The 25,391-nt window shown below is 43.5% G+C and overlaps 3 protein-coding genes across 3 annotated transcripts in view; all 3 read left to right on the top strand.

The window, feature by feature from the left end:
- LOC134193633 (wings apart-like protein homolog) overlaps positions 1-10,043 on the top strand; it is a 32,457-nt gene extending 22,414 nt beyond the window's left edge. Inside the window, exons 12-14 of the mRNA XM_062662472.1 lie at positions 5,609-5,983; positions 9,551-9,646; positions 9,708-10,043. Of these exons, the coding sequence (XP_062518456.1) occupies positions 5,609-5,983; positions 9,551-9,646; positions 9,708-9,815 (579 nt within the window). The 3' untranslated portion in view covers positions 9,816-10,043. The remainder of the gene's footprint in view (positions 1-5,608; positions 5,984-9,550; positions 9,647-9,707) is intronic.
- A 925-nt stretch (positions 10,044-10,968) lies between these two features.
- On the top strand, positions 10,969-11,572 carry LOC134194172 (3-hydroxyacyl-CoA dehydrogenase type-2-like). The gene is made up of 2 exons (XM_062663085.1): positions 10,969-11,193; positions 11,266-11,572. The coding sequence occupies exons 1-2, from the start codon at positions 11,014-11,016 to the stop codon at positions 11,452-11,454; spliced, it is 369 nt and encodes a 122-aa protein (XP_062519069.1). The 5' UTR covers positions 10,969-11,013; the 3' UTR covers positions 11,455-11,572.
- Positions 11,573-23,796: 12,224 nt separating this feature from the next.
- On the top strand, positions 23,797-25,175 carry LOC134193841 (3-hydroxyacyl-CoA dehydrogenase type-2-like). The gene is made up of 2 exons (XM_062662685.1): positions 23,797-24,849; positions 24,918-25,175. The coding sequence occupies exons 1-2, from the start codon at positions 24,657-24,659 to the stop codon at positions 25,106-25,108; spliced, it is 384 nt and encodes a 127-aa protein (XP_062518669.1). The 5' UTR covers positions 23,797-24,656; the 3' UTR covers positions 25,109-25,175.
- Positions 25,176-25,391: the final 216 nt, after the last annotated feature.

Here is a 25,391-nt window from a genome sequence, read left to right as displayed (position 1 = left end):
CCTTTCTCTACTGTCAGTAAACGCTCTTCTATGGTCACTCCGTCCGTTCTCTTCGAGCTGCTTCTGGTCAGGGTGAAAGACAACAGCGCTGCCTTGATCAAACTCTCTTTCGAGCTGCACTCACATTCGAATACTGTGTTCACAAGGAACTTTACACGCAGTGATTAGACGTGCTATGCCTACGCTACCTGTCTCGGGCGTGTTCCTCTTCTGGGCTGCTTTCTTGCTAGGCAAGGCTATCGTCTTGCCTCCTGTCAACACCACCTCTGATGACGTCACCAGTCCCAAAGCTTGGGAAGTACTGAGTCCCAGTAGGCAAGATGGTTCTGCACCTGCAATAACGTAAAACTCCGTATCCTTACTCTTCTGGGCACTGGTCACCCTCACTGTCACTTGAGCCTTCATGGGTATCGTGTTCCGACTAAAATCCTTTAGCCTCAACTTTGGCTCCTTTATTGAACTCCTGCGTGACTTGATCACACCGCTAATCTTTCCCACAATGCACTGTCTATTATATTGACAGAGAATCCAGAGTCAATCAGACCCTTCACAGTCACACCTTGCACTTGAACCTGTGCTAAAACTAAGGGTCCTCGCGATACTGCATTGACCTGGGATGCACTTTGTCCTGTCGTCCCATCAACCGTTCGCGAAGCACATTCTGTAGCATAATGACCTTTTTGTTGACACTCAAAACATCTGATATTTGCGTTCTTCCCAACTACCTTTGATTTGCATTCTGAGGCATAATGTTCTCTTTGTTAGAGGCCTTTGCCCGCTGTAGTAAACTTGTACTACTGGAAATCTCACTGCAGGTTCCACCCACTTCTGTGTGCTTAGTCGTAGGCTGACCCTTAACTGCTTCTGCCATCCTGGCTTGTTGCAATGCATCTTCAAAAGAATCAATAGAATGCTGCAAATATTTCGTCCATTTTCCAGCAAACCCTGCTCGAATTTTCCCAAGCAAGACAGTGTCACGCAGAGATGTTTCCAACTGATATTCTACATAAGCTTTCTCCATAAGCTGTTGTAGGGCTCTAGCATAGTCGATCGCGGTTTCACGTGAGACTCGCTTCCGACTATTGAACTGTGATCTTCCGTAAGACTGGAGTCGAACGGGTTTCATCTATACCTTCCATGCGTTCTTGGCCATCTCATATTGCTGCCTGTCTTGCAGTGCTAGAGCCTCATACACATTGAGAGCACGACCCGAGAGATGGACTTCAAATTTCAACTTCAATTGCTCACTTTCCCGACCTGCCAGCTTGTCATGCCTCTCACATTGTGTCAATAATTGATCTGCTCCATCATCATCATCCGGCTTGTCACCAGTGAACTTGTTTAAGCGTGGTAAAGACAAACTAGAAAACACCACACGAACAGCTGACACTCCATCGCCACCACTCTGACTAGCTACCTCCTGGTTGGAATTCAGTTCCACCACAGCTCCAACTGACTCTGTTGACTTCTTATCCATCAACTCGCCTGAGGTATTAGACAATACCGTCGCTTCTACTGGAGACTTGTCTCCACCAGACAATTGTGTGCCGCCAGATGACCTAACACTTGGATCGGCAGATGGTGTTACTGTGCTAATTAACGTTGACCGCAAAGCAGATGGTGAGGCGCTTACACTTGTGTCTGATGTCCTCTGAGCCGCAACTGATGTTTCCTCGACAAGAGCCAACTCTCTTGGTGCAACAACAGATTCATCTGAAACCAAAGCTTGATACACCTCTAAAGTGTGCCACAACTGACTCACCTCAGCAGACTTTTCTGCTAACTTCCTTTCTAGGAGCTACGTCATCGCCGCTGTCTCCTCTCTCACTGCATTTTTCTGTCTGATCGCTTCATCAATGATGAGCTCCAGCCGATGCTAGGCCCACTGCTGTGCCGCTTCTTCAGCGTTTCAAATCATAACCTGCAGTGAGTCACACTGCCTCTCCGTAATCGGTGCCGCTTGTAGTCGCTGCTGGTGCTCCCTAACTGCCGCTGTAGTTGTGCAACTTTCTCGGCCTCCATTATGGCCATTATGGTCAAGCGTCGCTGCTTGTCCATTTTGTCCGTAAAAGTACCGTTCCGCCACGCTGCCATAGGTTTGGACAGGCCCCCAAATATAAGGTTCTCTACCTTTATTAATTACTCAACAGCTCACTACAGACTAATAAACGACACACACTATGGTCTCAAATGCAATGCAGCCACTACAAACACGCACTGGCAGACTCGCACACAAGTGCATGCAGACTACTCTAATCTAATTAACACGTGTTCAGTACAATCCGGATGCCATGACATTTGTCCTTACAAAATTTTATGCCATTTTTGCAATTAAGTATATGTAGCACGTGATTCTTTTTTACACTGTAAATCCAGAAATTTTCATACAGGACATCGGTACTGTTCTGTAGCCGAATTCAAGTCCGTCTATTTATATATTTTAGTATGCATGTTATTTTAGTACGGCCAGGTATCTGTACGAAAATAACTAAAATTTCATGGCATGAAAATTTCTGGATTTACAGTGCTGAGAACGCAACCAATGGATGTGAGAGATGCGCTTCTTATCAATCAAATCCAAAAGCTTGCTCAGAAATCCAATTGTGTTCTTTGCCATTCTTGGAGCCTCGAACTTCCAGACCAGAGAGCGCACGACTTTTTTTAGTCTGGACCAAAACGATACTGAATGCTAAATGGTAGTCTAACAGCCTAGGGTCATTTTGCTTAGTTCAATAATGAGATGGAAAGATACCATGCTTTTGCATTATGTAAACATATTTGTAAATGCCATGAGATCTCACGAACAAAGAAGAGACATCTGCTGTGTTTGCAGCGATATTTTGGTGGACGGCACAAAACAGTGACTCTTTGATTCTGCAGCAGAACGCTAGCTAGACTAACCGCTCGACCAATTGTCAAAGGTGATGGTCTAGTGATGCTGTTCAAAGCTAGCTTGGAAAGATCGAAGAACTGAAACTAAGACGCGTGCGTACGCCGGAGTCTCCATTCACAGCTTTTGCGTGTACTTAGCGCCTCTGGCGTGTAGTTTGCATAACCAATTACTGCTAAACCAATCAATTTACAACCGACATTCCAGTTCTAAGACGCTGATTGGCTTAGGAGGCTATTTCTGAAGTCATTTTAGTACCGTTCTGGTCCAGACTAGAGTCGTGCACTCTCTGGTCTGGAAGTTCAAGGCTACCCTTCTTGGTGCTACAAGATGTTTTCTTGCTGAATCCATAACTGCTTGCAAAATTCAGACCATCTGTCTTTGACAGTGTCACTAGATCTTTTGTAAGAATTTGGTAATTATACTAGCCCTGTATTCACCTAAGGCTTGGGTCTCCCTGACGTCTCTCCTTACTATTTGCTTGTTTTGTCACCTTTCACTTTTGCAATTTCAATACCAGCTTGCTGACAACTAACTTGTGATCACTTTAAAGTCATATCCTCGTTTTACTGTGCCGTCTTAAACCATAGACCTCATACAATATTTGACAAAATGAAATCTTTCACACTTGGCTGCAGCTGACCATTGGGAGGATACCAGGTGGCAGTATCATACTGTACGGATGTGTTTGTGCTGAAAGAGAGTGTTTATACCTACCACTCATAAGCATCAGCAAAGTCCAGTAATCTCATTCCATTGTCATTGGTTGTTTTAGCTAACTCAAAGGCCTCAAAACAATCACCAAAGATCCGGTTTTTTGCATTGCCACGTCTAGCTGTTCGTAGTTTAAGGAAGAAACTTACACACAATTGCTTCTCTCAACTCAGGAGTATAACTGAGTACCTGGTCATTGACTGAGGGTGGACAAGACTACTGGCTTGGCAGAACATCACACAGAAGACGGGTATGTGTGGGCTTGAGGCCCAGTCTCGAGGCTGCACCAAAGTCAGAGCCCTCAGATGCTCTGGCCAAGCACCTAGAGGTACGTTAGCGTGGCCTAAAACTCTGAGTTCCACTGGAGGCCCCACCTAGAAATAGGCTGGGGTGCTATCTTCAATAGCCTACTGAAGGGCATATTCATTTGTCCATTTATCCAGTGTGTGTGTGTGTGTGTGTGTGTGTGTGTGTGTGTGTGTGTGTGTGTGCACGCTCGCGATAGCTCAGTTGGTTAGAGAGTCATCTTACAGAGTGTTTACATCCAGGACCTTGAACGGTCAAGTCATAGTGATGGCGAGATATGGCATAATTTTCTTAAGCAAGAAACTAACACACATTTGCTTTTCTTGACTCAGGAGTATAAATAAGTAGCTGGTCATTGACTGGGGTCCTAAGCGGCCATTGGCTATGACGTGACATCAGCCACTGGGGTCCTGGTGAGACTTCGGGTGCTCACACCACAGTTGGCTTCACAAGTCGGTGCTCCTGCGAGTGCCTGGCCCAGCTCCAGGAGTTTGCTAGCGTAGGCCCAGAGTTCCCTGAGTAGTGCACAGGGCTCACCTTAACAGCTGGGGAGTGACCTCTGAGAGGCAGCTCCTGACATTTAGGATTTAGGATTTTTAGGTGTGTGGCAAAAGTCCTCTCACTGAATCCTCCAAGATGGTACCCATGGGACTCTGTATTTTCGGTAGTTCCCTGACCAGGGGGAGGAAACACATGCTAACTTGAGCCTTGGCAAGCTGAGGATGGTGTGATGTTAAGGAAATTATGCCATAGCTCGCCATCACTGACTTGAACCTTCAACCTTGCAAGTTCACGGATGTACTCACTCCATAAGATGACTCTCTAACCAATTGAGCTACACACACACACACACACACACACACACACACACACACACACACACACACACACACACACACACACACACACACACACACACACACACACACACATGCACACACACACACACACACACACACACTTATTCCAACAATAGTCATTTTGAAACATGTCAGTTCTTGAAACACACACCTTAAAAACACAGCCGTCAGCACTGACGATGCTGTTTCATCAATAATCATAAGATTTAGCAGAAATGCATGAAGATCGCACAGTGTCACATTTGTGTCTTTTGAGATCTCCTGGTCTTTTGAAATATTCTTACAGTTTAAACAGACGATTTGTTTGTTTCTGTCATGATGGTGTACTGAAATACCAGAACAGAGAACCAAGCTTATAATAACTAGTGTACGGAGTAGTTTTGCCGTCTTAACAATACAGTTAAGGACGTTGCCCAGTCCCAGTCACTAGGAGGCACACACACACACACACACACACACACACACACACACACACACACACACACACACACACACACACACACACACACACACACACACACACACACACACACACATCACGTGCACTGTCAGTGACTGTTGTTGTGGCAATACTTCATGTAAACATTTTGTGAACAAAGGCATGTGGATGTATCTGTCAGTGTGGCCTATACCTGTCTGGTTGTGCTTTTGAAGTCCTGACATCTTTGCCGCAAGACGTGTCATTTCGTGACTCTGATTTAGCTGACTTTACACAAGTGTACCATCCACACATGTACCTGTTAGTGACTTAGCACAGTGTGTAAGTTTAATTCGTTATTTGTGTTACGTGTATTTAAGAAATGTGATTGGTTTTGTGTCTCACATCCCTTTTTCTCAGGCACTGCATGTCCTTGTCAACATGGTTGAGTCAAGCACTTTAGTGCGGTCACAGATTATGAAGATACCGGGATCACAAATACAGAGGCAGTCATCAGTGAATGCTTCCATGACATCAACACTAACAGCAATTGTCGAACTCTGTATTCGAGAAGATGCTGCTGCCGACAAATATTTACCAGACTCTCAGAGTGATGAAGAATCAAACAGTCAAGATTTCCTTGGTTCACAGCCAACACCTGCAGTCATGTCGGTGTCAACTATAAATGAGGAATCCGAAGGGCACCTTATTGAAAGAAGCGGACGAAATATGAAACATAGTGTGACGACAGCATATGCGACCCTTCTTATGGGATTTCTAATTCAAGACAACAAGGTAACATTGTTGTGTTTGGTTTACATGTACCTTTCATAGCAAGCTAGTTTATGTCAAAGTTTATGTGCCTTCTTGTGAGATGCGGCAAGAGAACTTAAAGCGGGAGAACATATGCATTCAAATCATAGTTTGGAACGGTGCTGAATGCTTCTAGTGGTTCCGTGTGGCAGCTGGAACTGTAGAAATTGCCATGCCACGATGCATCTCCCCTACCCACTGATGTACAAGCTGAAAAAGAGTTGTGACTGCTAACTTTTATGTTGTTGCTGTTGTTGTTGGACAAGTGGGAGTTGTCTGGTGATGGCTGCGATGCAGGTCGTTTTTGCACCAGTGACCTGTAACTGGGTTACTCAGAATTTGTCTCTAAGCATTCATAGGCAGCCAAGAACAGTAATGACTGTACTGGGCATAAGTCCTCACTTGAATTTCATAGGCCACTTGCACACAGTAGATTTTGAAGTGGTTTTGCAGGTGTGACAAGTATGCAGTAGTAACAGTGTGAAACTGCGTGCTCTGATCCCTTTTGGCTATAAGTTCTGAACTCTTGCTCGGTTAACTACAGCATAATTGGATTTCATTGATACATAAGAATTATCAAAGCCTGTATGTGGCAGTCATAGCAAAATGAGGTATAGCCAACTATTGAAGTCATCTCGCATGGTAAACTCACACTTTCATTAATTAAGCAGGCACTAAAAAGCTAGCCGTCTCATCATAGTCAGTCTATTGGTCACCACGATCGTGTGACCATGTAGAGACAACATGTGTGATTTTCTAGTCAACTTCCGTTAGTCAGTGTGAATTGTACAGTTTCATATATATCTTGTCGTTTTGGGATCCCACAGTACAGCAGATAACTGTAAACATGTTCATGTCTTCCTGTGCAATGTGCAATGATGATTTCAAAGGAAAACGATATTTTACAATGACAAACAGTTCCCAGTTTTAAGTTTTCCATAAACAAGAGGTATTGGTACAGTAGTATTCTGTAACAGACGTCATAACATTGGACTGAAGAGCTAAAAGCTTAGCATTGGATCATTCAGCCTGCTTTCCAGCAGAATGTGGAGTACATATCATGGAAATGTAGGATTCATTGCCACTGATACAATCTGTCCAAATCACTTTTAGAAGAGCCACATGAACAACGTGTATATTCTAACTGGTTGTTTCCACGCTGGTACTAGACTTGGAGATATGCTATGTTCTACTGTACTGTTATATATGTAGGTATATATCTAGGTACTGGTGTGTGTGTGTGTGTGTGTGTGTGTGTGTGTGTGTGTGTGTGTGTGTGTGTGTGTGTGTGTGTGTGTGTGTCTGTGTCTGTGTCTGTGTGTCTGTGTCTGTGTGTCTGTGTCCGGTAGCGTATATTCCTGTTTGCCTCCTCGTGACCTTGATTTTAAAGCACAAGGAAGACACGGCGGGTTCATGATCAGACTCATGAAGAGTTAACTGGTACACGAGTGTCCAGTACACTTGTACGGAAACGCTTGTCGATGAGAACATAGTCAATCATGTGACCAGACTTGGATCTGTCACCATTTCTGAACCAGGTGACTTGGTGGGGTAATTTATGTTGAAACCATGTGTTTGAAATTATTAGCTGGTTATTAGCACAAAGTCCAGCAGCCATACACCATTTTCATTACACTCTCCAATGCCATGAGGACCGATGACTGAATTCCAATAGGAATGATCGGAGCCCACACAAGCATTAACGGCCATGTTCACGCTAAGGTTAGAAAACCTGGGTTTGCACTAATTAATCATAACACCCTGCTGTGCTGTCATGTTCAAGGCGTGTTCTCACATGTTGAGCTTGTCCAGTTGCCTCTAATTAGTCTTAATAGGCTGTGTGAACTCTAGCAGACTGCAACTGATTGCATCATGTATTCGAGCTACGCTACTCAATTCCCGCTCAAGCATTGAAATGTCTTCCGACCGCTTTCCGTCTTCGAGTGCCTTCTCCAAGTGTAGAGACCACATGCGTGTGATACAACAGCAACAGCTGCCTGAATCTATGTATGCGACAATGTCTTTCACTAGAGAATTCCACAAGTCGTGCTGCGGATTCGATTTTCTAAAGAAAAAACTGCCAGACCAACACAAAGTAGAGCAATCTTCTTTGATTCATTGCTGTGAAACGCAATATGAATAAACTAGAATGTCTTGACAAGCGCTAACCCCAGCTAACCCCAGCACTACCCTTACATTTTGGAAGGGCTAGGCTAGCCCTGCTCTAACCCACATTCCTGTCGTAACCTGACCTGATTATTGTACTTGGTTATGCTAAGCTGTAACAAACCCAGTTCTAAACCCTAGTGTGAACACAGCCAAAGTCACGCAATATGACCAATTGATTTGACTTCACCACAATGCTGGATTCCTTATCAAACTGCTGTAAGAAACTGGGTCTTACTATTAGTTGCAAAAAGACGAAAACCTTAGCAGTTTTACCATCTGAGTGCCCACATATTCAAACTCTTGTTCTCATCCAACTTGTGCCAGGAGACAAGCCTATTGAAGTGATCTCTCATTTCCAGTACTTTGGCGGCATTGTTCAAAATGATTGTGGATTGGACAGAGATTAATTCCACGCTCTGTAAAGCCTCACGTGCCTTCCAGTCACTCTCTCGGATCTTGTGGTCTCAACGTAAGATCAAGACCAGCACCAAGGTTCGTTTTGAACAGTGTGATTCTTCCAACCTTGCTGTATGGTCTCGAGTGCACCATCCTCCTTGAGCCTCATGTTCATCGTCTTGAGTCCTTTTTTATTTGTTGCCTTCGAATTGTATTGGGGATCTCAGTCAGGAAGCAGAAGCGTCACACTACGATATGCAAGATAGCTAAACAGCAAAAGGATCTCATCGATTCTCATACAACGTCGTCTCCGTTTTCTTGGGCATCTCAAGGATGCCCAATGATCGCTTACCCAAGCAGCTTCTTGTGTCTGCTCCTGTTTGTTGCAAGCGCAATGTTGGTAGACAGAAGTGTCGTTGGAATGATGCTGTATCTAGTGACCTCAAAACAGTGTAACTTGTTGGAATCTTGGAGGGAGAAAGCTGAGGAGCGCAACTCTTGGCACTCCATCAGCAAACGTAGTGCAGAGCATTTCAACAAGGAAGCAAAAGACAAAGAGAAGAGCCTCAGGGATGACAGAAAATGATGGTGTGAACGGCTCGCAAAAATTGTGAGTCTTCTGCATTGTACCACCTTGGCTGCTCATTTCAGGCATTTAACAAGGCAAGTTTGATTAGCTAATTAGTCACCAACGTTGTCATTCTACCGCCTCAAGAATTCCATATCAATTTTGTGATCAGACTTTCGAACGACAAGGTCTTTATAATCACCAGCATTTTTTGTCGAGACAGACCTCAAGCAGTGTATGTTTTTGGCCTGCATCTTCTGTACCCTTATGGTAATAATGGAGCACAAGCAGCAAATGGATGGATGGTGTGCACATGCACATGCACATGCACATACATTATCTGTCTATCACTGTGACACATTTTTGCCACACACCATAATTTGTTTATTCACAAACATTCATCTGTCTGTCTACAGGAAAACCAGGAAATTGTTCTTTCTCTTCTCCCTGAAGGAGGAATGAAAAAGCTGGTCTCAACTACACGGAAATTTTATCACCTTGCCTCTATTGCTGTATGCTCTACACAAAGATGGTCTGTTGCATGTGACTGAGATAAATATGTTTGTCTAATAGGGTGTTCTTGACCAACGAGCTGAAAAAAGTATCATTAGTATTATACAACTTCTCTCAGAAGTGGCAGAGAGAAAAATGCTGAATGAGATCGATTCAATGACAAAATGAGTGACTTCTTGCTTTTATAGGTATTCTACAATTTCTCAATCTTGTACATTACATACAGCCGTGTCAATCATTACCTGGAGTTGTTTTAGAGAATTACTTATATTGAACTGAAACTACAGATTGACACAATTGACACAGAAATTATGCAATCTTTATAATTAATATCTGTGGAACATAAGCTATGTTTGAATACCACTAACATGTTTAGCTTAACAGGTTTATTACAGTGACGGAGATACCACTGTGTCCTATCCGGTTTCTTTCAGTTCCTCTGGTAGATCATTCTTGGGGTGTCTACTTTGGAAGTGTTGTTTGTATGTCTTGGCGTCTGGCATTTGTGCCTACAAACAGTAAAGAGTACTGAAACATAACAGTTTCGCATTGCCATGAGCGAATGTACTATCTAAGATGTCCTTAACCTTGCAGACGGTGCACGTGAATACTAAGGCTTTTCTCGCTGCAGCCTTTTGATCGTGACCACTTTTCTTGCTTTTAGCTGCCTTGGCGGCTGCTTTTTGCTGAGCCTGAATTTTCTGGTGACCTCGAGTCATCCGTACACACTGTATCTGATGAAGCAGATGTACACTACGCGCGTTAATTCCCATTGGGGCCTCAACTAAAAGTTACCTACCTTTAGACAACAGTAGAAAAAGGTATCTAAAAGAAAGCCAAAGACAGACAGACAACTTGCTACCAGACGTCGTAGCAAGAGTGCACGTGGTGTATACTTAAGAGAGTGCTAACGCGCGTTAGGGATATGTAGAAAGTCAAGGAATTTTTTCAATTTACTAGCAAAACTAAACACTTTTACATTAGACGAACCAAAGCATAAATTTACACACAATTGGTAAAATAGGATCAAACAATACGGTCTAGTTTAATTAGTGGCGTAGGAATGTCGTCATGAGTAAGCAAAAACTGCCAGATTGTAAACAGATTTGTAAAAGTCACGAAAATTTCAAATACTAGACTGAGCGAGGGCAGCCCCGGCCCACCCCTCTCTTTTGCGCCGCTGACTCTGCCGCTGGCTAAAATACCTCTACATCTTTTAAAGTTTTTAGGTTGATGTGTGTTGGTGTCGTAGCCAGACCTCCGCGTGAAGCACGGGATTAATATCCGGGACGTGTCCAACATATTAGCGCGCATAAAGCACAATGGGTACACCTGGATATACGAGGCTTTAAATCTCTGTTCGGCTATGACGTCCTTGTCTAGAGTCGTTGCTCTTGTTACTGGGGCTGCCTCCGGTCTCGGTCGCGCCACCGCGGCTAGAATAGCGCGTCATGGCGGACGAGTCGTAATTTGTGACGTTCAGAAAGACGAAGGCGAACAAGCGAGCAGCGAACTGGGAGATGGATGTATATATATTTCAACTGACGTGAGAGCAACTTGGTGGACCTGATTTTGTTGAAGTTGAAGTCGTTGTATTTATTGCATGTCCAACATGTAGGTTACATCGGAAGACGAAGTGAGTCGAGCGTACAGGACGGCAGAGGAGACGTTTGGCCGAGTCAATGTAGTTGTCAACTGCGCTGGTTTTGGCATTGCGGTTAAGACGTACAACGCTAAGAAACAGGAAACGCACTCGCTGGATCAATACGAAAACGTTTTGAAGGTTTGTTGTCGGAACGAAATCTAAGTTAGAGGGTAACTGCAACGCAAAAATCAAAAATTCTTTTATGTTGGAAATTGATAGTTCTAGTTGCATACATGACAGGAAAAATAGTTTTAGATTTTTAAGTTTAGTCTTCGCTGAGATATAGCACGTCAAAGTTGCTTCTGGTTCTTCAACTTCGATAACGGGCGTGGTGTAGTGTGACGTCACTGAGGGGAGACGCGTGTGCGTCTGTATTGTCAGCGGCCTGTAAAAATGGCTAAATCTTCATATCCAAGGCAACGCTGCTAGGGTGGAGGCGACGGCAGCAACAGCGAGTCTTCTGAAGAGTCCTCTGGAGGTTTTTACGTGATAATAACGTTCCGTCATCGCATGAATCGCAGGATGAAGGAGATCTGCTGGGAGCCATTAATAAGTATACGTAGTGATTAGACCACACAGGTTTGAGTTCAGCGACAATGCCTTTGAAGCTTTGAGATCGCCTGCTGCCTTGGAAGCGGACGAGGAAGAGGACAGGCTACCCGATAGCCTGTCATCATTGCAAGTAGAAGTAGGAGTTAGCAACGTAATCGATGCACATCCGGGTAAGTAAACAACATTCACAGGTTGCAGCTGCGGTCGTTGTGAGATGATGGATACGTACTCGTGTGGAGTGCGTGTGCTGTCAAAACGTATTTGAGGTTGTCTCAAATAATGACACGATAATAATGTCGAATACTAGCAACAATAGTGCACAGTGTACTGGTGAGTTCATGCAAAACTCTAGTGCTGTACGTGGGAAAGAGAATAAAATGAGTTGAAGTACATACGTTGAATTCACGTTGACACAAGGTTTGACTTCACTGTACAGTATACTGTAACGCATACGACTGCATTTACTACACATGATGATCAAGAGGCGAGTCATCTAGAGTCATCAAGAATCTGACCTCTCCTAGCCATTTGCAGTACTTTTAGTCCTGCACGAGAGTCTTCCTTACCTTCCCGCTTCTCAAGTACGGCTCTCCTTTTCTTTTGCAAAGGTTCCAGAGTGCTGCGACCTTGAAGTGTGGAGGCAGGTAGATGGAAAATGGTGGCCTCGATTTCTCTCTTCTACAACCCAGACCAAGCTCTTGATAGACCTGGCTGTACGTATCTCGAAGCAATTAGGCTAAAAGTGGCTACTGCAGACTCCTGTCCACTCAGTAAGACGTATTGTACTCAGTAGCAGTCGCCCAGACGACACAAACGTCTCTGCAATTGTCCTCAATATATTGCGATTCCCACTCTTTCTTCGCTTGGAGATCTTCGGAAATCGAAACTCGATTGCATATGACTTGCGCGAATTGGTGCATCCTGCAGCCACACAACGTCAAACCATTCTTTTGCCACAAATTCCTTTGTTTACAATACACGCTAGCGTGGAGTCTCCCCTCAGTGATGTCACACTACACCACGCCCATTATCGGAGGTTGAAGAACTGGAAGCAACTTTGACGTGCTCTATCTCAGCGAAGACTTAACTTAAAAATCTAAAACTATTTTTCCTGTCATGTATGCAACTAGAACTATCAATTTCCAACATAAAAGATTTCTTGATTTTTGCGTTGCAGTTACCCTTTAAATATCTAGAGACCTTATTCATGTCCGGGACATTGGTCATGTGACTGATGTTACCATGGTTACATGCCATATAGAGGTTGTGCACATGACTTCGCTAGGCCACGTGACCCGCTGCCGCCGCCATTTTGAATGGCAAGTCAGTCACGCCTTCGTATCTCTTCCGATATTATAGCAGGCGGTGCCCGTTCCGTCTGCTAGAAGTGGTCAAGAGCTGCTGTGCTGTTGGGTGTACTAATACGTAATTCAATGTTGGGCGATATTACGATAGATCGCCTTTTGACGACATTTTGAGGACTCAGTCAGTTCGCAAGTGCAACGCGTTATTAGATCGTGCTAAGTTTGTATGGGTATTTGAGGGTCTCATGTGATCGTCGCCAAATTTTAGATGCTCTGAATCAACGTCAGCATCATATCCTCAGATCTCGTTGCAAAAGCAAACATGATATCGCTAGTCTGGCAGTACATTCTTTGGTTTGGAGAGCAACGGAGACAGCAAGCCCAAAACGACGTCGACTGACACAGCTATTCCCTGGTAGAGTTATTGTGTATATACTGAGTTGCAGATTTAGTGTTGCAAATCTGTTCAATATATCGTGATATCGTTGACTGGCTAATATTGATTGTGAGTGAATTTTTCTGATATCACCAACACTGATAGGTATTACAAAGATTGTGGAGTTCAGTTCTATCGCTTCCCAAAGGACTGTGAGAGGAAACAAAGATGGATTGTCGCTGTCAATAGAAAAACTTGGAAGGCTGGTGCATTCTCATGGCTATGCAGCGACCATTTTGTCAATGGCGAAAAGAGCAATGATCCCACTTCTACCGCCTACGTTCCGTCTTTGTTTGCATACGTAGCCAGTCCTCTGAAAAGAAGAGGTCAACGTGACATGACGAGGTACCAGCGAATCCAGGCATCTAAGAAACAAAGGCTTGAGATGACATTTCACACAGAAGAACTGTGTCAGCTAGGCTGAGAGTCCAGCCGGTTGTCTCTCCTCAGGAGGATATGCATGGGACTCTAGATAATATCAGTAACCTGTCACACCACGTGACTAAAGAAATAATCCCAGTTTCTGAAATAACATCAGCTCCTTCAACTTCAATGATGACAGATGTGAGTATGAGAGATATTGACTGCCTTCAGGCAGAATGTCAGCTGTTGAAGCAGGAAATTGTCTTTTGAAAGAAGCAGTTGGCAGACAAGGGTTCACTAAATCGTGGTTTGAGAGTGATGACAGCAAGGTGAAGTTTTATACTGGACTACCATTCTTTAACATTCTGATGACTCTCTTCAACTTCATCGCCATGTCTGTTGCTTGTAGTGATCGGTCCAGTCTGCCTGTATTGCAACAGTTTATCATGACACTGATGAAGCTCCGACTTGATGTTGAAAATCAACATTTAGCGTACCTGTTTGGTGTCCATCAGTCTACAATTTCTCGAAATTTTAGGAGATGGATTTTTATGTTATGTATGAGAGGCTAAAGCCACTTGTGATATGACCTGAGCGTGAAGCAATTGCCAAGACTATGCCAATGGTGTTCAGGAAGAAGTTCAAACGATGTGTGGTTATCTTGGATTGTTTTGAAATATTTATTGAGAGACCAACAGCCCTTAATTAAAGCCAGAGCACAAACATGGTCAAACTACAGTAGGACACCACTTATCCGACGGGCATGGGACCAAGAGGACGTCGGACAACTGAAAACATTGGATAACTGACGCGTTTTGAAAAACAACTACAGATTACTTAAAGAAGCTCGACATCTAATTGTACATGTAACAACTAATACAGTACAACTTCTTTGACTAGGGAGAACACTAATGGGAACTGTCAAGACTTAAAGTAACCACTAATCTTAGTGTGGATCAATGCTTTCGCTCTTCTTGCTGTAGATTTCATCAGCAGCCCATTCAGTAGGACCATTGTGCTTACTGAAACTTCAGGTTGTTCTTCCAGGTACTGAAGAACCGTTTCTAGAGCTTCACATTTAATTTGACGACACATGGATCATGGATACAGTACTGTATGCACAGGAATCGTATATCCTAGTGTGCGCACAGCCTTGCAGTGCAGACAAGCCATGCACCGTCGGATAATCCGTGCTGTCGGATAAGTGGTGTCCTACTGTATAAGCATCATAATACCATGAAGTTTTTAATTGGAATTGTTCCTTAAGGCGCTATTTCTTATATTTCAAAAGGCTGGAGTGGCCGTGTATAGTGTATCGGACAAGTATCTTACGGAATATTGGTCTTCTGGACAGCCTTCTACCTAGTGACGTTATCTTAGCAGACAGAGGATTTAATATTAGCGATGCTGCAGGAATGTACTGTGCAGAGGTTAAGATTCCTCTCTTCACAAAGGGCAAGAAACAACTCAGTAACCTGGAAATGGATTGCTCTCGCGAAATTGTTCGGGTCCGCATACATGTAGAAAGAGTAATTGGACTACTGAAGCAAAAGTATACAATTCTACAGGGAACTTTACCTATTACTTTACTCATGTCCAACACAGAAGACGGATTGAGTATGACTGATAGAATTGTTACAGTGTGTTTTACCCTCTGTAATTGCTGTGAATCTGTTGTGCCGTTTGAGTGAATTTGTTTTATTTTACAATGGTATTACGGACACTAAGCAGTGTTCTCCCCAGAATATCTCAAAGGCGTGGTGGTGTAGGCGTGGCTAAATGGAAACGTACTTATGGGCGTGGTTGTTCCGAAATGTGGGCGTGGTCATCTGAGTGGGGGTTCCCGGCTTTGCGGTGAGCAACATAGGGTGCTTGTGTTTGGTCTAAAATGTTAGCTGTGCAACAATTCTATGCGTAGAGAGAGTACAACACAAGCAAGCTATTGTTAACCCTCTAGCACCCTGCTTTTCGTCCGGGCTACTTTCTAGTCTGAATGTCGAAAACCTGCGCCTCCCAAAATATATATTCCAAGTCAATACAAATCACAAAATCGATTTTAATAGCTCTCATTAGTAACGTAGCACTAGTAGACAAGTTCGGTAGGCAGTCGGTGACAATTTTTCATGCCGATATCAACGCTATAGACGTGTGCAGTGTATTGGCATGCTTGCCGAGATCTACAAGTCGAAACTGCGAACGTGTCTAAACTAACCTGAGCAATGCTTTCGCTAAGTTTGGCTTTGGGCCGATACCGTTCAAGTGCGTTTTGGCGTCTGTACTCAGTGCATTGTCTTACATCCTGTGTAGGGTAACGCCTCCCAGATCGGCTTTCGTAGGTGCCTAAAACACCACTGGAAGAACGAGAAATTGAGCTATCACTTCAAGAACACAATTTGACGCATTGATGTACTTTTTCGTGCGACCTTGTATTCTCTCAACGCATCAATAACGACTCCACGGCACAAACGGCTGCCGAGGGCGTGACTCACATACGGATTGGAATGTGGGCGAATACGCCACCAAATGATGTTGGATCGAATTCCAAACAACGTCTTAAGTATATTTTGGACACAGCGGTCTCTATGACGTTGCTTTTGGACTTTCCACAACAACAACAACAAGTGTTCTAGAGTCATCTAAACGAGAACCCGAACTACTGGTCTCCCATTTCTTGCCTAGAACATAGATAGTAAGGCGTGACAAGCATAAGTCAAGGAGTGGCGGGCATAAGTCAAGGTGTGGCGGCGTTAGCCAAGGGATGGCGGGATTGGGCGTGTCCTTGTAAAATTTAGTCAAGGCGTGGCGGGCCGCCACATCTTGAGATGCCTGGGGAGAACACTGCTAAGAAATATGGCACTGTACAGAAGCTTTATCCAGTATGTATGTGGTATAGTGTTAAGATAACCACAACCACCAAACCACTCCCTTTGTATTGAGGCTATAGGGTTAGAAGCAGGAACCAATGCAGAGATTAGCAGCCAACATTGCCCTATTGTAGCAACTAAACGGTGCGCTTTCTCTTTTTCGAGTATCTTCTGCAATCAGGACATAACCACTTTCCTCGAGGGACACAGCTGATTTTTAGACACCGAATGTGGAACCATCCAATGGGACAGCTTTTTTTGTCACAAGCAATCATTTTCCAGCCTCCTCAGTTCTACAAAAACTCCATTGCTCTTGGCTTGCTGGATGAAGATCGAAGTTGTCATGTGATACGGGGAATGTCTCCACTGAATCATCAGCTGAATACAAGACATATATATGATGGATGAAAGAATGTCGAGGCTAAATACATTCACCTACCACATACCCATTTTTATCATAATTAGCTGTGTGACAGACCTTAACCCCACCCTCAACATTCCCGCACGTCATGAGGGCAGAATAAGGGTCTGGCTACGCAAGACTAGTGTGACGCTGTGTTGGCATACAGCCACTGTTAAGTCCAGATGTCGGTATGAACACTCCCTTGCATCAGCAACTGGGTGTTACTGCAGTGCGTGCATGCTAGGCCGTCAGCTGCTCAAACGTAACTCTAAGCGTTTACTATACTGTTTGTGTTTTTGTTGTACGCACCAAAAGAAAACAGACAAAACCAACAAAACAGAACAAAACCGGATCTTGCTACTCATACCAGATCTGACATGCATGTTTTTGCCACTCAACATGGCAACCTAGCAACCGTTGCTATAACCCAATGATGTCAATGCACAACCTCTATTGAGTGGCAATGGTAAAAGGTTGTTCCACAGTTCACTGCAATGGCAGATGGGAGAAAGGCACTTTGCTAAGTTTTTGCCGTTTTTCTGTCGAGCTAGATCGTCGGCGTCCATGGATTGCGGCAGTCAATCGAAAGGAGTGGTCCCCAAGTGAATACAGTTGGCTAGGCTCTCTTCATTTCGTGTCAGGAAAAAAAGTCGGATGACCCGCTTTCACCAGACTACGTCCCATCTGTCTTGTCCCACACTGCCAGCCCTACTAAAAGGTGGTAGGAAAAGAATTTTGAAGCCTAGGTACGCTCGCTGTAAATGATCTCCTCAAGACCGCCCTAAAATATATGTGCTATAGCCAGCAACACAGCTGATCTAGTGAAGGAGGCATCTAGATAACAATTCCTGACTTTTCAACAGCAACCCATGGCATGGCAGAAGTGGAGGCAATGAAACTGATTGTGAATGTCGAACTTTACATCTGATGACAAATTTATCTTGTTTTGTGCCAACGCAATGTATCGACGAATCATTGACCCGGCCAGCTGTCTAATACTTGTACGATTCAAGACTCTTGTAGACCCATACCCAGTCCTCTCCTCGCACGCGCTCCACGTGTTTTAGCACGCACTTTTTGTTTCACTAGCGAGTGGTAACATACAATAGTGGTAACATACATGTATTATGTCATGTGACCATTTATTTCGGTAGCAAATGCTGCTGCATCATATACGCACTCCTGTTGTCTATTGGCTACCATTCACTTAGTACTGAGCAACTAGAGACATCTCTGTCAATTCTGGCTGGAGAAGATGTCATTGTCAGGATGTCCACAGCAGACAACACTAGTGAGCTTGCACCTTGGGTGACTACAACAATCACTAATAACCATGTAATTGTGAGTGCTACTCTTTCAATTCAATTTAAAGGAACATTTCGGCCACATGCGCTAGTAAATTGCGCCCAGCATACACCTTTGATTGTTGGTTACCAACAATCAAATTGAGACATTTGACACATTTGCAGAATGAGATATGCTTTCGGACGCTTTTGTAACTTTTTTGATTGGGGCTCCAACTTCTCCATTACCTACCATAGATCGCAGTTTGCAAAGCGTGCTGTTTGGTTTAGTAGCTGAAACACTTATGCACAACTTACTCATACTTATCAAGCGGGCAACGCTTTTCTAACGTGACGCTGAAGAGGGTTTTCTCGCCATCACGTGTAACATCACGTGACATCGACAGCAGTCGGTGAAGCGCGGTGGACGCCGAAACAGATCCGGACGCCAATACCACTCGCCTCTTTATCCTTTTAGTTGTGTTCATGTGCGACAGACCACGTATGAACAGTTGTTTTTACCACACACCGAAGGGGGCCCTGTCGTAAAACTGGACTCAACTGTAACTTCACGTTGCAGCTAATTCACGTTCTTGTCACTTCCATCAGCGCATGCAGCCATTGCTTTTTGCCGCAAATGTACGTTAGCGCGCATTTCTGAAACGTTACGTTAACGCAGATCTCCGAAGTGTCTCTTTAATTAATTAAATAGGATCCTATGCGTGCCTTTGTAACAACATTTTTTCGTCTAACATTACAGTCTTGACCAATCAACACACTTATAACCTACCACGTGGTGAAGAACTAGTTCTTCTTGTGACAGAAGACGTTACCAGTCCTCCTATCTAGTGGAACAAAAAGCATGTGCTGAAACACGTGGAATGCGTGCGAGGAGAGGACTGGGTACGAGTACTCTTGTAGGTTCTATGACTTTCACAAGATAATGATAAATGTCCGAATAAGCTACATCCGGCACTTCTTCTCCCACATCGCACACCTCCAAAACGTACGAGTCAAGTCATGGACTTGCACGCTAATCAGATCCAGTTTACACACACATTTTTTTACATCCATACCGTTAAAATATGTGGAAGTGAATTCTTAGACATTTACATGCAGCTGACAGACATGCTACTCGAACGCATTGCCACTCAGTCACGTGGAAAAACATGTAAAAGTCCCAGACGTGAATAAGGTCTACAGTACGTGGATCATTGATGCAATTGTTACTTCCGCCTCAATTTTGGTATCACATGACTGATGACCGATGTGTGCTGTACGTGTTTGTTCTTTGCTCGAGGAAAGCGTTTAAGGTGAGCGAGAACAAAGACGAGTGAGGAGGGGTAGATGTTTTACACGCGTAGCGTACGTGGAGGTACGCTCACCTATTTCTAATTGAATTCAGCTGATAGCGATCGACACCACCTCTTGATGTGGATTGAATTTATCGTGATCCAGTTGCAGTGTTGCGGTCCGATCGCTATCGGATTGCTATCCAGTGCCAGTGTGGACAGGGCTTATAATACTCTTGGCACCCGTGCTTAGCATAGTCTCACTTATCCTGACCCTATTTTGTCACATCCGGATCCGGAAGTATGTGTGAGATGGCGGGAGACTCTGGATATGTACCTAAAACTGTAGGAAATGTTGCCAGCCATCTAAAATAATAATACTTTAACACTTAAGGAGCACTTCAACGGTCCGCGCATCTCTTACTTTGCCCTCGGTGCTAAATGTTTCTGGTCACACATCAAGTTGGAAAGTTTGGCGCTATCTCGATAGTGGAGCATTATGCTAAGGTTAGAAAACAAAAACTTATGAGGCGGTTTTCTGAATAACGTCCAATAAGTGTAGGTTTCGTTTTACTGCTTTGTCTAGACTTTGATATTTGCTTAGGCGAATGCACGTGCTTTCGCATCACTGACTCACCTTCAGTCGACGGTGAAAAGCACACATACGGCGATGGTTTGGCTATAGAATGAAGGCACTTTGTGTCACGTGATTATGTGCGGTGACCCATGTTTTCGTGTGTTTTTTGCATCACGCAAGCCCTTTTGTACTGTAGTATGGCCTCCATTTGTAGAAAGAAACACGGAGGAAAGTGCGAAAGACTTGAGTGATTGCAAGTCGCTCAAGAAGATCATGTGGAGTCTACAGCATACGAATGACTGATCACTTATGAGCTGTAACTTGTTCTCTTTCAATGTTAGAGTCGCCTGAAGCGTCTAGACTTGTCTCTTGTGTGCTCTAGTAGTTGGTCTCGGAAAGCAAGACCAAAACAATGTGCTGCGCAACACAGCAAGCGTTCGGTCTGCAGCCCAAGGCCTTAACGTACGTTACCATTTACTGCGCATGCGTCAATCGGTGAAGTGTTCCTTTTAGCCAATGCAGTGCATACGATAAGTAAACCTATCAACCACTACTGTTATGCCATAATTTTGATATCAGTGGTCAGATGAAAACGCTCCAAATACGTATACCGGAAATTAAAAAGCTGCTAATATGTGAACGAATCGAAGTTGGATCCTAGTAGCAAAACATGTCATATCTTTTGTTCAGGTCCGCAACTATAAAGTGTGGGGAAAGGATCGAAAGTAGCGTCCAATAGCGTACTAATAGGTCTTCCATTTAGAATTTAAACGCGAGTATCAGACACAAAATTTCAATTTTTGAGGAACAGTCCTGAGCAGTCTGTAGAGAGTTGAGCGGAATATCAATGGGCTTCCATACCATTCAAGATGTCTGCCATGGAGATGATGCAAATGCTAAAGTACTGCAGGTGAAGATGGCTTCATATGGAAGTGTCCAAGAATGGCCTGCATGGCAACAAGGTTAAGAGGATTCCATGCACTAATTTATTTTCTAGTAAAATTAATTTATGGTAAATTTATGGTAACTTGTTTTTCAATCTCAGTTCTCCAACAACGTTTGTCATTTACTTCCTTGGAATGATAATGTTTCAAAGTAGTTATTTTCCATCTCATGAAAATATAATTCCATCTTTGATGGTCACAACATTCACAATTTCATGAAACTACATATGTCTATAGAAGCTTTCTTTGGAAAGAAAAGAAAGCGATAGCATTTGCCTGTCTAGCGAAAGACGTTTAGGCTTGCAAGATCAATTCAAAATTCACCAGTGGTATAGATGATTAAGTAGTTAATTTATATCTGGAGGTGTAGCTGATCCTAATCTTTGGATGTCACGGAAACCCCATCTGAAAATCCTGGATCCACCCCTGGCCCGTTTTCTACGTGTGAACACAAGTTTAGTGAAGTAGGGTTATCATAACTCTCCCAGAGTTATCCTAACCTAAGTTAACATTGTGTGTGAAAGCGCTCTTATATTCTCTGATCAAGAGTCTATTTATCAGGGAGTGCGGTAGCACTCCCTATGTAGGGATGTGAAGAATCTAAAATGGCAGCCCATACAAAAGTATCCAACGCATCCGAACCGGATCTCTCAGAACTCCTTACAGAGATCTTGGACTCACGTAGCACTCAACTTCAAATGTTCCTAATGGTAGCCAGACTATCACCGCTGACACTAAGTGCCTCAGAAGCCAGCTATTCGCAAGTAAAAAAACCCGATTTATTCTTTCACATTTCACATTTCACATTTCACTTTTGTCAGCCAGGCTAGCGCCTCACTCGAAGCAGCTACAATGACGAGAGTCACACCAAACGATGTGCTCTTGTCCGAAGAATTGCACTGACCCAACAGCTAGAAATGTGCAAAGTTGCCTTGTATCAGTCAACTGCTGCCATGCAGTTCCATGTACTGCTTCCCACAATGCCATGTTGTTCCGGTCACGTGTGTACATGTGACTACCGTTTGGAAGCCTAGCTGCTACTTCCACCTGCTGCTACATGCTGCTTACAGTTGTGTGTAATTGAACATGTACAGTACCATTATGTTCAACGGCGCGGCGTCCTGTCTGACTATCTGTGCATGTAAGCATGTATCTCTTCCGTGGAACCCTAGGTAATGGGAGTTGTTTATAGATGCAATCAGTGTTATTACGTACATCCGTCAGCTGCTACGTACTTCCGTGTATGCTGAGCGTAACGTGGGAGTTGTCTAGAGATGCAATCAAAGATTGAAATCCCGGCCGAGCTGCACACGTTTACTAGAACTGTCATTTCCATTTCAAACTACACAAGTCTAAAAACAGTTTGAGAAAATGATGGATATGTAGGGATGGGTATATACTTATGTCATTTATATAAGCCCATCTCCTATAGCCTCGCCCCAGACGCAATGTGGATTGCTGTCCCGGATGCGCCGCCATCACCACTACGTCTGGTATGGTACGCCTTACTGGGCGGGAGTAAGAATGTAAATCAAATTCCACTGCGCGTGTCATACCAATGTTATTAGCTAGGAACTGAGCTTTCGATTGGACTTTGACGTTGTTCTAGCCTCTGTACTTGTCGATATTGCGATTTTAGGCCACTTTCAAGCGTTAGTAAGAGATTGCAGCCACGTTAGAGAGCGTAGCGGGGAAATGGCAGATCAGAAATGGCACTTGCAGTGCATCCTACGCCTTTGAACGCGTACACAGGTTCTCAGTTGAAGCTGCAATGCGTCATATGCTTCTACTGCAATGCTTCTACTAGTACGCCGACAAAGTACACTTGTAACTGACACTAATCATGTCCCTAGGGACATGATTAACGTTGACCGCAAGGGGCGGTACCATACCAGACGTAGTGGTGATGGAAGCGCATCCGGGGCTGCAGTCCATACTGCGTCTGGGGCGAGGCTACATCTCCTACATCACAATAAGGTCACTTGAAAAGAGATACTGTAGCTAAACTGGAATGTGCAACGTCTAATTACAGCCTGGAATTCGTGGCCTAGGGTGGGAGGGGGGCGGAACAGAGAGTGTAACCTCCAAGTGGTCTCTCCTGGGGTTTTGAGCATGAAAGTATTCTCACATGTTCAAAATGTTATGCACTCGGGTTACTAAAACTGTCATTTTCATCTTCGGGGCATACACACACACACACACACACACACACACACACACACACACACACACACACGTGCTCGCGTAATATACTTTAACATAGCTAAAAATATATGAAACAAGTCCAAAACCATTTTGAGAAAATGATGGGTATGTAGGGATGGGTATGTACTTATGTCATTTATGCCCATCTCCTACATCACAATCTGTTTACCTATATCGCTTGCATCAGTTATGAATGTGATGTAGGAGATGGGCATAAATGATATAAGCACATACCCATCCCTACATACCCATCATTTTCTCAAAATGTTTTTGGACTTGTATAATTAGGGTTGTCTGGAAACCTTTTAATTGCATTAAATTGTTAGCTACTTTAAGTGATTGAATCACTTAGAAACATGATTCAATTCACATTTTATACTGGAATTGGTAAATTTTGCATAGGTGTGTGTCGATAGGTTACGAATGCGTAGTCAGTCCAATAGGGCCATGTGAGTTGCATGCATTTGAGGGGGTTAGGGCCACATGAGTTGTGTGCATGTTGGCAAAGAAACAGAAGTTCCCTATTTGGGAGCATTTTGAGATGTTGGAGGACACAAGATTTGTGTGCTGCAAGGCTTGTAAAACATGAACATCAATGATTATCTATCAATATAATTATAGCAGATATTGGTATCGGTTATTGGTATCGGCTTTTTGCTTGGATATTGGTGAAATACCTTTTTTGGTACAACTCTAGTTCACATCACATGTCCTATATATTGTGAATGTGGGGATACACAGCAATATGACTATTGTACTGTTTGCATGGTAAGTAGTTTTTGCTCTAATGTTTGTTTGTTATGACTAACTTGATAGTGTTGGCAGATGACACACCCTATTTAGGTAGATTTGCAGTTTTATTACTGTTGAGCAATGTATGCTTGTTCATTGAGATAAGGTTATATTAATAGAATGTGAGTCAAATGGTAAACAAAAGAGTTATGTATCTAAGGTCAATATAACTTTAGTTTGGAAAGAAACAATTACCTGCTATACTTCACACGGTACATGCTATTACTGAGTGCTTATTGAAACTGTTCAATGTCATAAGTATACTTCTACTTTGTAACTGTTGTGTTTCTATTCTGTACAGGTTAATACTGTGGGTACGTTTAATGTTATTCGACTTGCAGCTAAGGCAATGGCTTTGAATGAGCCTTACACATCTGATGGTGAAAGAGGTGTGATCATCAACACAGCTAGCGTTGCTGCCTATGATGGACAAAAGGGTCAGATTGCATATTCATCTTCGAAAGGTGCCATAGTTGGAATGACATTACCTGCTGCCAGAGATCTGTCTGAGATAGGGGTCCGTGTGTGCACAATTGCACCTGGTAAGCTTTGCCACCCACTGGCTTAGATTAGCAAAGTCTTGGTATTAATTTAACATTTTAACTACCAGGTCTGTTTCTGACTCCTCTGCTTCAGAGTCTTCCTGAGAAAGTGCAAGTGACTCTTGCTTCTGCCGTTCCTTTTCCTAACCGATTGGGTACACCTGATGAGTTTGCTCAGTTGGTGCAATCAATAATTGAAATTCCAATGTTGAATGGAGAAGTCATCCGACTTGATGGAGCACTAAGAATGCAGCCTTGACAGTTGAGTTTCTGTTATAACAAACCTGACACAGATTATGTTTGTCAATAAATTGATATATTTATTACTACTGTGGTGCAATGGGGGTATCTAGGAATTCTTGATAGTAGTTGATTTTTGATTTACATGCCATGGCCTTCGCAGAAACTGTTGTTCGCTTTTTAAATATTTCTCGAAGCGCCAGTTGTTTTTTGAGAAGTACATAGACAAGTGCGTGCAACAGGAAGGCTGTCAAGATCTTAGGGAAAAAGAAACTCAAGTAGCTATGTCGCACTCATTGGGT

Source organism: Corticium candelabrum, chromosome 18 (assembly GCF_963422355.1).
Source record: "Corticium candelabrum chromosome 18, ooCorCand1.1, whole genome shotgun sequence".
Taxonomy (NCBI): Eukaryota; Metazoa; Porifera; class Homoscleromorpha; order Homosclerophorida; family Plakinidae; genus Corticium; species Corticium candelabrum.
The sequence above is the reverse complement of the archived record's forward strand: the minus strand, read 5'-3'. Positions and strand labels throughout refer to the sequence as shown.